The sequence below is a fragment of the Erigeron canadensis genome, chromosome 3 (genome assembly GCF_010389155.1).
Source record: "Erigeron canadensis isolate Cc75 chromosome 3, C_canadensis_v1, whole genome shotgun sequence".
Taxonomy (NCBI): domain Eukaryota; kingdom Viridiplantae; phylum Streptophyta; class Magnoliopsida; order Asterales; family Asteraceae; genus Erigeron; species Erigeron canadensis.
The window spans coordinates 44843501-44859549 of NC_057763.1; the positions used below are offsets into that span (position 1 = coordinate 44843501).

A 16049-nucleotide genomic window follows, 5' to 3' on the forward strand; every position below is an offset into this window, starting at 1 on the left:
CATAACTAAAAATATATTTATTTTGTTTTTTACAGGATCATAATCCCCGTCTTGCAATGAAGTTTGGGCCTTGGGAGACCAATGTTCGAATCCGAACAAGCAAGGTTTTTCCCCAATTTAGTGTCGTGTGTCGTGCCTTCTGTAACGGCTAAATTGGTGTGATTTTCCCTCCCCTATGGTTCCTTGACTTCGTGGATCGGTCGCTAGTGACTGCATGCCCAATTAAATGTAATGGCTGACCGTCCCGTGACACTAACGTTAAAAAAATATATATATATTGTTGCATGTAAATATTATCTGTAGATTGATTAATTGATTGGAATATATTTGGTTTCTTATGAAATCTTTTAGTTTGCGCCTTTTTCGGCATCGAGCTATATTGGTAGACTTGCATAAATTAGAAATGATTTTATTTCATACATTTTGTATCTATAAATCCTTTGTCACATATGATGATGATGATACATGTTACAATAGAAAGATAAAAATAAATAAGAAAATTAAAAGGGCTCACATATATGTTATTGTTTATTCCTCTTTGTACAGGATGAAGCATACACAAATTAGAGAATATTAAGTATAAGCCCTATACTATACTCCATATAAATTAACCTAATAATTTAAACAGAGACCATGAATGTGACCAAACCCATCATTTTACAAAGATTGTAGAAGAACTTTACTATCTTTATAGCTAGATTGCACGAAGAGGATGTGAAAACTTTTTCATAGTATGTGAAAACTTTTTCATATAAGTTAGGTGTATGACAAATTCACAGTCACTTTTCTCATATAACATATATTTGTATTATTGTGTATAACTTTTCCCATATATATATTTATTAAAACAATAGTTAACCGAACGATTCTAAAAGCTCTACAACTCAAAACCTATCTTATAATATTGACACGTAGGATATAGCCTATCTGGCATTTTTATAATTTTTTTGCCAATAATTTATTTATGAAAAAAAAATAAAACAAAACTAAAAATTCAAGATATTATTTAACACATAAAAACTCAAGATTTTATTTAATGTGGGATTTTTTTTCTCAAGCAAATATTTTGTTTCCAGGTTCTAATTATATCTATATCGATTTAATATTAATAATATAATTAGGAATGCGATTTTACCTACCAAAATAACACATATTTCTTTCTCATACTCAATTCATTGTAATTTTAATTTGGTTTTTAATTATTTTAAAGTTTTTCATCTTTTACGAAATACATTATTTGATGATGTAATATTCATTAAAGTATTTTATTTGAATGAGTATGATAGATATTTCTATTCTAATGGATTATATATCAGTTTGTAAATATAATACATTGCTATGGTCATACATTACATTACAATTATATATCAGTTTGTAAAAATAATACATTGCTATGGTCATACATTATATTACAATTTAATTTAAATTTATGTTTATTAATATTGCGTGAAGTATAATATGTGTTATATTAGATAATAATAATTATATTTACTTATTAAGCGACTAATAGTTATATAATAACAATTATACGTTGGATTTATATATTTCAATATATATATAAATATTTTCATTACCAATAAATATAAATTTATGTATATATGTTTAAGATACAAGTTAGAATTGTTAAAAGTTATTATTTATACTTATATAATATATAAACAACATGAACTATTTTAAACAACCGCATATCGTGCGGGTAAAAGACCTAGTATAATATATATATGTATTATTGTGCATAACTAAAATCTATGTTGTTTTCTTTTCAAGTTAGGTGAAATAAAAATTCAAAGAAAAAGGTTAGATTGTTTATTTCATTGATTTGACTTCAATTTATGGGATAATTTCATATTTACCCAAAAAACACACCCTAATATCATATTTACCCAGCTTTTATTAATAATTTCATATTTACCAAATTTTAATTTACATTCTATCAAATCTACCGAAATCACAAATTATTTTATGTTTAAAACTATTATAATTTTATACTATCCATACCCTTATATGAGCGGAAAAAGAAAAAACTTCAGCCAAATCGTCAATTAGCAAAACCATTTATACTTTCATGGCAGTGGAAAAAATTATTAATACCGTTCATCTCAATGATCACTCAATAGACATACAACCATAAAAATTTGCATCTGAATAGCCTTTGTATTTGCTTCTAAACCATTTATAATAGTTTTTTACCTGAACTTTGTATCTCACGACTCACGTAATGTTACTTACTCAATGATATTGCATGACTTTTGATGATATTAAATTAAATAAAATATGGATTAAAGTAGTTGTTTTTCTAAAACGAAAATTAGTATATTTGCTTGGATATAATGCATTTTAGTTGGGTCTTATAATTGGCTTGTATCATCAAATTTTATGTTACATATACAAAGGTCTTCTATAGTAAATGAAATTTGAAACTCATATTTATTTATTGCTTATTAATATATTTTTTTAATCTTATATAATTCATAGTTGTGAACATTCTGCTTGGCATAAGAAGTCAAATTCGGATGCATTATTTCAGTTATTTATTTTTAAAGGCATATAGAGAATTTATTGATATAAATTTTGTTATAAGTTATTTTGCAAGTGATTTGGATAGATTTGATAGAATGTGAATTAAAATTGAGTTGATATGAAATTTTTAATAAAAATTGGGTAAATATGATATGAAAGTGTGTTTTTTTGGTAAATATGAAATTCTCCCTCAATTTATTGGGATACTACCCATTAGGTCATCTTAATAATGGTTTTTTTAAATCAATTTTATCTACATAATTTTTTCTTTAATTTATGTTTTATCGTATTAATTCCACTTAAAATTTTTTTACATAAAAATATAAGGCAAACAGACAACCATAATCAAATTTCTATAGATATATCTAATGCAATCAAGTATTTACAATATGCACTGGTGATAGATATGAACTGGGTTCAGTGGTTCCTATTTTTCTTTCCAAAATAATGTTTTTTGATAATATTGTGTTAGTTATACTTAAGTTTACTGCTCGTGCTTCATCGAGGGCGCTATTTTGACTTTTGAGAATAAAATAGAATCATATAACTTTTAAATAGCGTACCATATTATTGAATATCTTTTGAGATGATCTTGACGAACTTACGCACATAATGCTAAATGCTTAAAATGAGACACAAACAACCAAAAACCAACATTTTGAAATATATATACTCGATCGTATGATGATATAAAATACAGTATTTATATATGGTCTAGCTAGCTGCTTCAAGATGATGATATAAATTATAAATTAATATGCGTGCAGCTTTTTCGAGCTAGCCCATGCCGCCATACGTACGTACTATATATACATGATCGATATATGGATAAAAATCAGAGCCTATAGAATTTAAGGGGTGTGCAAAACCATGCATGTGTGAAAGATATCGTCGATCAATGAGGTTAGATCTTATAGGGAAATTTTCTTTTGCTTATACGTAGTGTAATACCCGTAACTGACACCATCTCATTAATTTCTTGTAGAAAGTGTAATTAATTTTTTTTCATAGTTATAAGTTAGGTGAATAACCAATTTGATATTAATATTAAACTCGACTAGATTTAATTTACATGATGTATAAAATCAAGTTATCTATATTTTTTTATAAAACAAACTACTTTTTTTTTTTCTTTCTAACTTTTTATTTTTAAAATAACCAAAATATCATTATATTTCAATACATTCTCAACTTGCACACTAAATCTATCAAAAATATCCCTAAAATATTTTTCAACCATATTTATTTAAACTATTTGTCTTCTTAATTTATTCATTAATTTGAATATTTTCATCATCCATATAATCCTCTTAATAAAATTATCTACAAAACATATATCCTTTAATCATAAAATAACTACACTAATATTACATCAATGTACTTTTAGATTAATAACCACATCGTTACCATTATTACAGCCGCCACCACCACCACTTCCACTTGTTGCCGCCACCGCCGCCGAATTGTGTTGGTACTCATATCGTAGAATAAACATACAAAACTACGTACAATTCTACAATAAAATAGACCATCAAATTAACAATTTGAGAATTGCAAAAAATCGTATAGTAACAAACCAATGCTAAGTCTGAGTGGTCAAATCAAGCGATTTGAATCAATGAGATAAAAAGTGTTTACTATAGCTTGTACCATATGTCCATATCCTTACTTTTATTTTTATTTTATTTTATAATTTATTTTTAAAGACGCCATTTCGGACCGTAACACCTCATTATACAAGGAAGACACAAATGTAGTGTTAGACGTGTCCCGGTCATTCCGTGTCTTTCCAGAAAGAACCCCACAAAACTTGGTCGAAGATCGAACTCTTAATAGTCTTCCTGATATATATATCCCTTTAGTTATCATGTTGCTCGTTAAGACCCATCTTTTACGTTACTGTATTAACCGAGAGTTAAATTAAATGGAGTATATATGAAGTATATATAATTCGTTTGGAGAAAGATTAAAATTAAAAAACTACTCGTACTAGCTAGCTACTGTAGTAGTAGGTTACCGGCCGGGCCGGGGCATTGAATTAAACTCTTTGGTTTCCGGAATTCTTACAATTCGGATCTAGGTCCCCATAGAATGTTGACAATACCACGAGGGAATACAACATAAATGCAAGTGTTTGATTTCTATATTAACTATACTAGTATATCTCACGACTCCCTAACAAATGAATATATTAACACACGCATACTCACTGATGTATATAATGACCATATAATCATTTTTAATTAAACGGTTGAAGGTTCAACCCAATAAACTATAATAATATAACCGTATAAGTCGTTTGCGTAGCGAGTCGACTCGTTTTTAGTATAAATCGATTCGACTCGACTTGTTTAACAACTATGATATTAACTAACCCGGTGATAGTTATCGTATAAGATTCGAATAAAATTTTTGTTACGTTGAGAAAGACTTGTAAAAAAAATTGTCTAGTACTGTAATTATTAAAGAAATGGAATAGCTAGCGTGTTTTAATTGAAGTGAGTGAGTGAGTCGGTGAGAGTGGAAATGATGAGTGTTTGAGAGAAAAGGGGCCAAAACAGTAGAAACAGGAATTTTGTACAAATCTTGAATTCTGAGCTTCCTTCCTTCCAACTCTTTGTACCATGCAAAATTAACTGTAGTATATCAATATATATATAATCAATCATATCAATCACACATTAATTAGATAGTCAGCCCTCCTTACCCCTTTCTCCCTCAATCTATACATACACATATATAGTATCTATCTATAAATATATATAATCTCTCTCATCACACACACACATTATAACCAACTTCGATCTCATCATCAGACTTATTCATATCACAAAAATATATATATATATATATATATCTATTGATATTGATATAACATATATAATATCTATCTGACTTCATACATGGGTTGTTTGATCACTAGCAGCAGCATCTTCATGATGATGATCATAATGTTTTCATCAGTAGTGATCATTTTCACAATGTTGATTCCCATCTCTACATCCTCCGCCGTGACACCGCCGCAACCACCATTATTATTGCCACTAATGCAAAAGCAAAATGCAATCATCAATTCCCACAAACCATCTTCTTCTGTTTTCTTGAGTAGCAGTAGTAGTTATGATAATCAGCAGTACTACTATGATGAATCAAAAAGAAGAAGAAGAAGACAATTAATCTTGATGGCTAATAAGAAGATGAAGACAGTTATTAGAAGATCATCAGAAAAGTTGAAAAACAAAAGGGTATTCAATGTGATGCTTCCAAAGGGAAATGTACCACCATCTGGCTCATCTTCTTGCCATAATGATTTTCCTGATTCCGCCGTTAATAATAATAAGCTGCAGCCCACTAGTCTTTGCCATCTTTCCACTCAAAAACTGATCGATAACCACCACCCATGATCTTTTCATCTTTTCTTTTCTTCTCATTTCTTTTGGGAACATATATATATATATATATACATATTCGGCTGGGCATACATTGTATTAAAGCTAGCTAAATCCGTTTTGATTTTTCTTGTAGATGCATGTCATGGTGGGTATATATATGGTTATATTCTTTTATTGTTCATTTAATTAATTTTTGGGATCGGATCATGATATATATATGATGAATATAATGTAATTCACTATTTCTTGCACCCATCGATCCATCAATACATTGATATTATTATGGACTAATAATAAAAGGTTATATATGAATTTCGTACGTGTTATTATATATATACGCAACTACCAGTATATTTCTTTTCTGGATAATTAGTTTAATAATCAAATAATCTCTACTTTCCTATATGTAGAAGGTGTACGTTTATGGTAAATTATGATCGATCATTCAATATCTTTAGCTACACTTTTCAATGTCTAACTAATCACTCTTTTCCGCCCATTTATAATGTCCTATATTTTCAATTTTCAAAGTTTCTTACGTATAAACTTTCACCTTAAATATAACTTTTTGTCTTTAAATATAACTTTTTGTGTTATATATAACTTGATGAAGCCTATACTAATGGAAATATTTTTAAAACACAATCAATTTATATAACTTTAATCAAATACTATATGAAACAAACAAAATTATTTGAAATCAAAATTTAAAAAGTTTGACTTTGAAATTTCAAAGCATGACATCTCGGGAGAATACCATATAGTTAATAAGGCCTTTGCAAACCACGTGCCGTTGGGTGACATGAAGTTGGCACCATTACATCGTGGATGGAATTCGTAGAGCGATGTTTGTGTGGAAGAATAAAGGGCGCAAGCTGTGACGAGGGAAGCATAGGCAAGCCTTTCCTTTAATGGTTGGGGGAAGCATTATTTATTCTGAAATAGGAGGTGGGTTTGTTTGTTTTGAACATAGGCTCAAACATTATTTGAAGGTCTTGGCTACGCCATACGTTCAATAAAAAAAATGGAAAGTTGCAAGAGTCATTTATACACGAACCAATTGAACCTTTTACTTATTTATGAAAAAATAAAGTATATTATGAGTATTTATAGTTAGTAGGAATTAAAAAATGTTTGTTTTTAAGAAGAAAAATATGATGTCGTTCATTAGACATTGAAAAATTAAGAGAAGGGCGTTTATGGTTGCCAAAGGCCTGACAAGCCGGAGAGAACCATTTATTTTGTGCGAGAATTTTCCTAATGCGTGTCTATCTTTATCAGCATAAATAAAAAAGCGAGAAAACATGTTTTGTGATAGGCGTTTAGTCGTGTACATGGGCCAAAAGTTTGTAAGGTGGTTTTGTGATACAGGTTTAGTCGCTAACTCTAATTGCCACACAATTTGAGATTAAGCGCAATTTGGTATTGTATACAGTTCAGATCAAGAGTTTTTTGATAAGCCGCGAAAAAATTAGCTACTTTGTTGGGGTTGGGGTGCGGGGTTGACGTAATGATACATATGCCTATAAAAATAAAAGAAAGAAAGAAGCTGTTTACTGTCGTCTTTCATGAGTTTTAAACTGAATACCTTACTTCAACGATGTATGAGGAATTTTAAAATGTAGACAAACTTTACTCTACCTAAGTTGAAAAGGATATACCCAATGATTCATTTTTTTTTTTTAATTTGATTTTGCCTCATTTCTTGACACATCCTTTGCATCAAACACTAAATAAAAAATATTCCTGTTTCTCCCGCTCAAGCCTATCACCCCTTTCCCTCCAAAACCATACAGTCTCTCGCTGTTTCCTCCATTATCTCACCAGGTAATTAATTTAGTATTGTTAAATTAAGTTTCCCATTTATGAATTATAATAAAATGATTGAGTTTTTTTTTGTTCAGTTCTAATTTTTTGATTGATTTGAAATCTAGGGTTTGCCATTTCTGTTTGCTGCTTTCGAGCATGTAATATTGTGTCTCTAAGTTTCTGTGTTGATCTTGATGAAATTAGGATTAATTTTTAATTTAACACACGCGCACACACACACACACACATAGTGTATGCTTAAATGATAGAGCTTGGATGCCTAAATTAGGTTTTCAGTCTCGTGATGTGAAAATATCGGGTTCAGTGTTTTTTATATGAATTATCGATTGGATTAACGAACGTTTTCTGCGATTTTGTGTTCGAGTGTTTCACTTGTTTCTGGAGAATTAAAGATTATTTACTATTGAATTGTAAGACTTTATGATGTATGTTTTGCTGTTTTGATACATAATTTCTACTGGAATTAATTCAATATTTACGTGCAGTGAGTCAGTTAGTTTAAAGTAAGAAATATGTAGAATCCAGCAAAAATTTAACTTTAAGACTTTAAATATGGAATATGCACACAAGCTATAACTGTGAGTGCCAGAAAGACAAAACTAGAAAAAGACATCCTAAGTAAATAATTGGTGCCAAAATCCTAAAATGGTTCCCATTTGGTTCATATTCTGAAGTTTGGTTTCTTAAAATTTGAGATTTACAGGAGAAAATAGAAAAGTAAAAAGCTTTGAGGAATTGAGATCCTAGAATGGAGTCAGGTTCAGGGGAGGGTATAAGCATGGATGACTACGAGACGTTGATATCAACTACAGATGCGGATCTGTTGAAGCGCTGTTGGCGTAACGAAAAGGCCGCCCCTGAGATTCTTCAGTATGAGTCTTCTTTAGTTCGCAGGACTGCTGAACAGATCCAATTGATGGTACGTAATTAGTGTAAATATTTTTTCATTTTTATCGAAAAAAGGTTTACCATTTTATAACCAAATTAACAGAGTTAGTGAGACTAACAAAAGCAGTGACATAGCTAGCCATAGGGGACCAAAATTGTACTAAAATGAATTTAGAAAAAGAACCTCCCACCAACCTGCCAGAAAGAAAAAAAAGGCAACATAGTCCAAATATGCTTATTGGGCCGCCCGCCTTTATCTAGCTTCTCTAATGATGGTCCTTGATACCGACACCCTAGGATTTTAACCCTTTCCAAGAGTAAATACATTCCCCAAACGTGGAGCAAACTCATGGCCGGTAGCATTTTGGATGCGAACAGTCTCAAAGCTTCTCTTATGTTTTTCCCTGTTTTAAGGACACCGACACAACCTGTGTTTGTTCTACCAGTCACCGTAACAACATTTCCAAGGTTGAAAGAGTCATTGGCCTTGATGAGAGGGTCTGGGTAGCAGATAGTCCGTTCAACATAGGTGTTAGTGTAGGCAATGTCCTCTTCAAAACTGGACTGGACTGAACGAACCTTGCATAGCTTAATTAATATTCTTAGCTAACCCTACTAATTATAATTATAACTTATTTAGCGCTGCCTATTTTTCTTTGGCTATGATAATCTATTTCTCTCTACTGGACAGGAAGAAACTGTGGAAGATTTGATGAATAGTGGTGAAGATCCACTTACTGTTTCCCTTTATCAAATGGATATTGACAGGACTTTATTTCTATTGAGATCATATTTAAGGACCCGTCTTCAAAAGGTATCATAAATAAAAACATAAGGGGTGTTTGGCAAATTCTGTTTGTAGGTTACAAGATGTGGTTAGTAGACAACTTTATTTTGCACTTTAATAATCAGCTTTGTTGCAATAAGTTTGCAGTCAATTATTTGAAATATTGAAGGCATGAAGTTGATTAATAAAACTGACCAATTTCACCCAATGAATCTTAAGCAGAATCTTTTTTTTTTTTTTTTTTGGGGGGGGGGGGGGGGGAGAGATCGTTGATACTCTATAATTGTAATAGCCAGTTTCAAAAAGATATCTAAACACCTCTTTAGTACAGTTTCTGCATGAAGCTTGGATATTATATCTCTTGTTCTAAGAGAGAATACAATTTTGTAAGAATTAAAACATTGTAACCTCCATGATTTATTACGAGACATCTAAGAAGCAAGCTTTGAGGAGATGTCTATAATGGATTAACTATTATTGTCATTCAAGTGCTCTTTGATTATCACTTAGTTGATCGAGATTTCCAGTTCTAAATAGTTAATTTGATAGCTGTTTCATATTCATCTAATTTAACTATCCCTAATAAGCCTACAAGTTGATTCAATTTGTATTACAGATTGAGAAATTCATGCTTTACATCCAAAAGACCGCGGATCAATGGACTAGACTGTCTAGTCAAGAACAGGACTATGCAAAGGAGTAAGAGGCCATTTTTCATTTAACTTTCAAGTTGCAACTACACTATGAGCATTTCTTAAAAATGCCTGCTCAAAATCTTTTCAGTTCCATTAAAAACTTGAGCCAGCATTTTGAGCAATCTGTTTTGTCAAAATTGCCCGATCGTTACAAGTCTCATTTGAAGCAATCTGATATAAGTGAAGAGGATGACATGGGTATGTTCTTTTATCTAAACATAAATTATGTATGTGTTTATGCACATATCAGTGTGTTTGTTTACATGAAGCTCAACATCATCTAATATAAAGACTTATACTACTCAAAGACAATTTCATGATGGTATATACAAGATGTGAGCAGTGGTTCATTGATCCCCTGAAGCATGCCTAGTTTTTATTCACTGGAATTTTATAAGAGGTGTATGGCAAAATGGGTGGGTTGGGTAACAGGTCAAAGCAGGTAATTCTCTACCAAAAGTCCAAAACATCTTATGTATTTTAAAATTCCTCTATAAATTTTCAGTGTGTGAAATATGATCTATAAAATAACATTGTTTCAATAATAGTCTAATTTTTGCACAAAGGATTTAGAAGACCTTATGCATAAAGCCATAAGCAAATGTACTTTGGTGGCATTCTACCTGTTTCGTCTTTTCCTGCCAACTTTTCTGCTATTAGAGATAAAATATAACCAAATTGAATAATTGAATGGGTGAAAAATAAAGACTTTATGTGTCCCCTGTCCCATAGAATCATGTGTCCCCTGTCACGAAAAAGCTGTTTTTTATTGGTTGTCATTGAATGATTTTTTAGTCCCGGAGCCCAAGTTGGATGCGTTCGTCATCTGCAGAACTAGGAAATTTTTAGGAGCTCTTCCAGTGGATGACAGGCAAGTGATCTTTTGTTTCTTTATTGATTTTATAAGAAAAAGTACTAACGATTTTGTGACTTGAACAATAATTTGACAGCGGAGAAGAAAACCCACTGGATATGTACGCAGGGGACATATATGCCGTGCGGTACAAGCCAATTAAACTACTAGTTGAAAGCGGCCAACTTGATCTGGTTTGATCTTGTGTGTAGTCTGATGACAACTGTATTTGGGTCTTTGGGGATTATGAATCTCAATGCATTTCGGCAACTGTTTTCATGACTTACCTCAAATGTGTTAATTTATGTAAAACCTAATGAAACATCCTTCAGCATTTTCTAGTTGGTGATGATAGTAAGCAAGTTTTAATATTTTTGAACCTTTTAAAGTTTGGATAAACTGCACCTATCCAAATTTTGTTCAGGTCTTGATATCTATCAGCTATCAAGTAGTTAAATAAAGCATCCAACATAGTGTTACCACAAAGAGTCACCTAAATTTCCAAATGGAGGTGAGCTAAATACAATACAACTACGATGGCTGGTGAAGGAGTTCATTTGATTTACTTGCGGTAGTTACCAGATGGCTGGGCATCTAATTGTATGCAGATATTAATTGTATTGTGCATTTTGTGTTTAAGGAAAGCCAGAAGCCCAGAACCATGTATTAACTGTCTATGAATGTCCTATGCATGTTGACCTGAGCTTAGTCCCCTCTTGGAAAGCCTTGAAACCTTACTTTGGTGAACAAATGCTAGTTCCCTAAGCTGGTTTTGTGTCCATGGCACATATGGTTCTGGCTTTGCAGTATTTTGAAGGTTTGACCTTAATCCAAATTTGAGGTGGAGACTATAGAGTTGTTTATAATCTAATTGTATATTGGATACTAGCAAAATATATGCATCAGTAAATGACAAGTTTAATTATCACTCATTTATCAAGTTCAAGTCTTTTGACACTAACTATAAGATTCAACCGCTGTTTCAAGTTAGTTTATTCAAGTTGGGGGTGCTATTATCATACGAGTAAATTCTAAATCAGTGTTTAGGCGTGTCACACAAATAAAACATCTCCTTTTACGAATTGTGGCTAAGGGATCATAAGATGCTTTGATCCAACATTTGGCCCTTTCTTCTCGGACCAAAATTTTATTGGACAGTCAAGCTATAGATAGCAAACTAACCATATTTTTATATTTTACATCAATTATTTTTACATTAATAACCATACTATTATCTCCACCTGCTGCCACCATCGTCACCTTGCCGTATCGTAGGGACATACGTCTAGTCATACTGACATTGTTAAGGGATTTATTAGAGAGATATTTTGAAAGATATATCATTTTGATATCGGAAATTATGGATATCTGTACTAGTACTTGTAAATATCCATACCGTATTGTAAAAAGGTAAAATTGGGATATAGTGTTGACTATTTGCTTATGGAAAAAAGTCCACCCTCCCTCTCCCTCCCAACCCCCATCTATTTTAACGATTCTATTTCTCTCTGCGCTAGTACTTGTATATATATCTATATATATATATATACCCCATATATAGATATAGATACAGATCTGGCTGGAATCTAAAACCCTAATTTTCCCCTGATCATCAAATGATGTCTTCTTCAAATTCATTGCCTTACTCTATCAAAGATATACAATATGATAACGCCAAATTCCGTCAACGTTCCCTTTTAAAGGTTCTCTCTTTCCGATCTAATCATCATTTACATAATTCTTGTAATTTATATTTCAGATCAACTCTGTATATATGTATGTATGTATGTATACGTGCTGTTGATACTTTTGTATATATAATTGTGGATTCAAGTGAGAACTTTTTGTTTGTTTGCAATAACTTTGATAAGCTGAAAACATTTAAAAATCACATGTTACTTGATCTGTATACATGTGAATATAATTAAAATCATTTCCTTTTCTTTTACTAAGTGAGGTAGCAGTTGAGGCAATATTCAAATTGAAGCGTCTTCATTCGTTTAATTCCGTTATTATAATCCGACGATATGCAGTCACTTGGTTTCGTGTTTAATTGGTTCTAACTGGTACCTTATCTGGGCAGGTTGTTTCGAATGGTCTTCTCACTAAAAGAGTGAGGCGTGAATGCACGTCTTGTAGTACAGGAAAGTTTCTTGCTTTATTAATGATCTTTGGTTTGACGTATCTTGTGCTTACTCATGCAAGTCCCATTCACTCTATAACTAATGGTGTTGGGTCTGACGAAGGGGATAAGTCGATCATAAATGGTGGCATTGGAGTTAGACGGTTTTGGAGAAAACCGCCAAGGCTTCCTCCACGATTGTCACCTGATGAAGTAAATAGTAACAATAAATCTATGCATAATCTTGAACCTGAATGGATAGCTAGGCAAGAGGGTGTTAAGAAAGCATTTATCCATGCATGGTCAGGGTACAAAAAGTATGCAATGGGTTTTGATGAACTTATGCCGTTAAGTAAGAGAGGCGTCGATGGTTTGGGGGGACTAGGGGCTACTGTTGTGGATGCATTGGATACAGCTATGATAATGAGACTGGATGATGTTGCTTTTGAGGCCGGTTCTTGGATTGAAAAACATCTTCCTGAAAGAATTTCTAAAAAAGGTCAAGTTAATTTATTTGAAACCACCATACGTGTTGTTGGTGGCCTTTTGAGTGCCTATCATTTAAGTGTGGTACAACAACAAGGAAATCATACATATAAGGGTCCCAACCCATCTGTTTACCTAGAAAATGCGAAGAACTTGGCTGATCGTCTTTTAACGGCTTTCACTTCAAGTCCCACTGCGATTCCGTTCAGTGATGTTGTATTGCATGATAACACTGCACATGCTGCCCCTGATGGACTGAGCAGCACTTCAGAAGCTTCGACTTTGCAGCTTGAGTTCAATTATCTTAGTTTTCTTACTGGTGATCCGAAATACAGTGTTGAATCAATGAAGGTTCTAGAACATATGAAGACTCTTCCGAAGGTTGAAGGTCTCGTTCCGATCTACATTAGGTAGTGTTTTTTTTTTTTTTCCAATTTGGAACCAACTCATAGATTGCAGGTTTTTTAAGTCTCTTTATTTGTTTAGAACCATTTCATATACCAATTTAAGTGTAGAAACCCATATCTGTATTGCACCAAGTCTGAAAATTTGGTTGATTGAGGAAATTAAGGGAAGTTTCTTAGCGATATTTGTCTCGAACTATTATATTAACAAAAATCAATGCATTTTGAACATGGGAATGGAAAAACGAGAGTGAGCTGGTGCTTGTATTATATGATTTTTGTCATATAACTTCTTTTAAAGCCGGATTGATTATTGCCTCTGAACTTGAATAAATTTATTAAGTAGCCTGCTGTTACTGTGGTTAATCTTACTAGTATGTTCTATGTATGTCAGCCCTTCTTCTGGCGACTTTTCTGGAGACAATATCAGACTAGGTTCCCGAGGAGACAGCTATTATGAATACCTTATCAAAGTTTGGCTTCAGCAGAGAGAAAGTAATCGGAAGTATCTACATGAAATGTATGAGGAAGCAATGAAAGGTGTTAAGCATCTTCTTGTTCGGAAATCTAAGCCAAATGGTCTGGTTTTTGTTGGGGAATTGCCTTCTGGAGTTGATGGTAGCTTTAGTCCCAAAATGGATCATTTGGTAAGTTGTATATTGTCTTCATTGTCACTTTTTCGTATTCAAACCTTGTCCAAAGCCCAAAACATATGAACTTGTTCAAATAAAAGTGTGTAATTAAGCTTTTCTTGAAGAATTGTCTTCAATCCTCTTAATATCTATGGGTTCTGCAAAACCGAGGTAATTAAGGTCATCTTGAACTTAGATGAATGTGTCATAATAATAGTCTCAAATCTGCAGGTCTGCTTCTTGCCTGGGACTCTTGCACTTGGAGCCACCAAAGGCATTACCAAGGCGAAGGCCATGGAGAAGAATTTGCTCACTTTTGACGATCTTGAAAACCTGAAGCTGGCAGAAGATCTTGCTAAAACATGCTTTGAGATGTATGCTGTGACATCTACTGGGTTGGCTCCAGAGATTGCTTATTTCAATTCTGAGGTTAGCTGTGATATATCTATTATGTTTATTTATCTCTGCGATTGTTTATTATGTGTATTTTAAGGTTCTGATGTCTTAAATACAAATAAGTCTGTATATATGAAACTAATTTCTATTTCGGCATCTCCTTAAATTAGGGCTATTCTGAGGATGGTCTTGATGGAGGAAACAAGACTTCAGAGTATATACATGACATTGTTATTAAACATGCTGATCGTCACAACCTTTTGCGCCCTGAAACTGTTGAATCATTATTAATCCTATACCGTATTACAGAAGATTCAAAGTATGTTTTAACTCATTTGTGGGTTATAATTATAAGTTAAATTAAATTCTCACTGGTTTTAAAACTTGTTAATATCATCGGGATTTCTCATTAACTTCTTGAGGATTGCATATGCAGATATCGTGAATGGGGTTGGTCAATCTTTGAGGCTTTTGAGAAGTACACAAAGGTTGATTCCGGTGGTTATAGTTCTCTGGATGATGTAACTGAGATTCCTCCTCGTCGAAGAGACAAGATGGAGACTTTTTTCTTGGGTGAAACCCTCAAGTATTTATATTTGTTATTTGGTGACAGTAATGTTATTCCGTTGACGGAGTTTGTCTTTAACACAGAAGCTCATCCTATTCCCATCCTGACAACAAACAAAAAGGAATGATTCTTTTTCAGTGCCAGAGAAGTCATTTACATTATAAATAGAACCTGGATCACCAAGAGTATTCAGGTGTGTGAAATACTGATCTAGATGTACAAGGATTCAGTTCTTGAAGTGAAGGATGTATACTGATACTCAAGTACACAAACAGTTTGACCTGCTTATATGTGAACCTAAGGAACCCTATGTCACATTTTTCCTGTCTTCAAATATGTATTACCATCAGGTTGATGTAGTTGTAAGGGATGCTTATTTGTTATTTAGTTGCTTAGTGAAAAAGTTGATATAACTACTTTTGTTGTAACTGCTCTTGAAGCAATGATGAGTTAAGATTATGGTCTCGGATATAGTT

At 32.5% G+C, this 16049-nt stretch overlaps 2 protein-coding genes across 3 annotated transcripts; both read left to right on the forward strand.

Moving 5' to 3' along the window:
* The first annotated feature begins 7617 nt into the window (after positions 1–7617).
* On the forward strand, positions 7618–11336 carry LOC122593467 (DNA replication complex GINS protein SLD5). Of its 2 annotated transcripts, none has more exons than XM_043765881.1 (7): positions 7618–7739; positions 8438–8661; positions 9322–9444; positions 10034–10116; positions 10201–10310; positions 10908–10983; positions 11063–11336. In XM_043765881.1, exons 2-7 carry the CDS (start codon positions 8491–8493, stop codon positions 11163–11165), a joined length of 666 nt encoding a protein of 221 aa, XP_043621816.1. In that variant the 5' UTR covers positions 7618–7739; positions 8438–8490; the 3' UTR covers positions 11166–11336. The 2 variants fall into 2 exon arrangements, with proteins under 2 accessions (XP_043621816.1, XP_043621815.1); XM_043765880.1 differs by having other exon boundaries at positions 8446–8661.
* A 1051-nt stretch (positions 11337–12387) lies between these two features.
* LOC122592643 (mannosyl-oligosaccharide 1,2-alpha-mannosidase MNS3) lies at positions 12388–16042 on the forward strand. The gene is made up of 6 exons (XM_043764926.1): positions 12388–12668; positions 13049–13983; positions 14372–14624; positions 14841–15038; positions 15176–15324; positions 15442–16042. Exons 1-6 carry the CDS (start codon positions 12582–12584, stop codon positions 15698–15700), a joined length of 1881 nt encoding a protein of 626 aa, XP_043620861.1. The 5' UTR covers positions 12388–12581; the 3' UTR covers positions 15701–16042.
* Positions 16043–16049: the final 7 nt, after the last annotated feature.

Excerpts from the sequence above, each read along its gene's own strand:
- LOC122593467 (XM_043765881.1), top strand. The coding sequence starts at position 8,491 with ATGGAGTCAGGTTCAGGGGAGGGTATAAGCATGGATGACTACGAGACG. Across the intron at positions 10,117-10,200 it reads GAACAGGACTATGCAAAGGA|TTCCATTAAAAACTTGAGCC; the intron begins GTAAGAGGCCAT and ends AAATCTTTTCAG. Across the intron at positions 10,311-10,907 it reads AAGTGAAGAGGATGACATGG|TCCCGGAGCCCAAGTTGGAT; the intron begins GTATGTTCTTTT and ends ATGATTTTTTAG.
- LOC122592643 (XM_043764926.1), top strand. The coding sequence starts at position 12,582 with ATGATGTCTTCTTCAAATTCATTGCCTTACTCTATCAAAGATATACAA. Across the intron at positions 13,984-14,371 it reads CTCGTTCCGATCTACATTAG|CCCTTCTTCTGGCGACTTTT; the intron begins GTAGTGTTTTTT and ends TATGTATGTCAG. Across the intron at positions 15,325-15,441 it reads CGTATTACAGAAGATTCAAA|ATATCGTGAATGGGGTTGGT; the intron begins GTATGTTTTAAC and ends TTGCATATGCAG.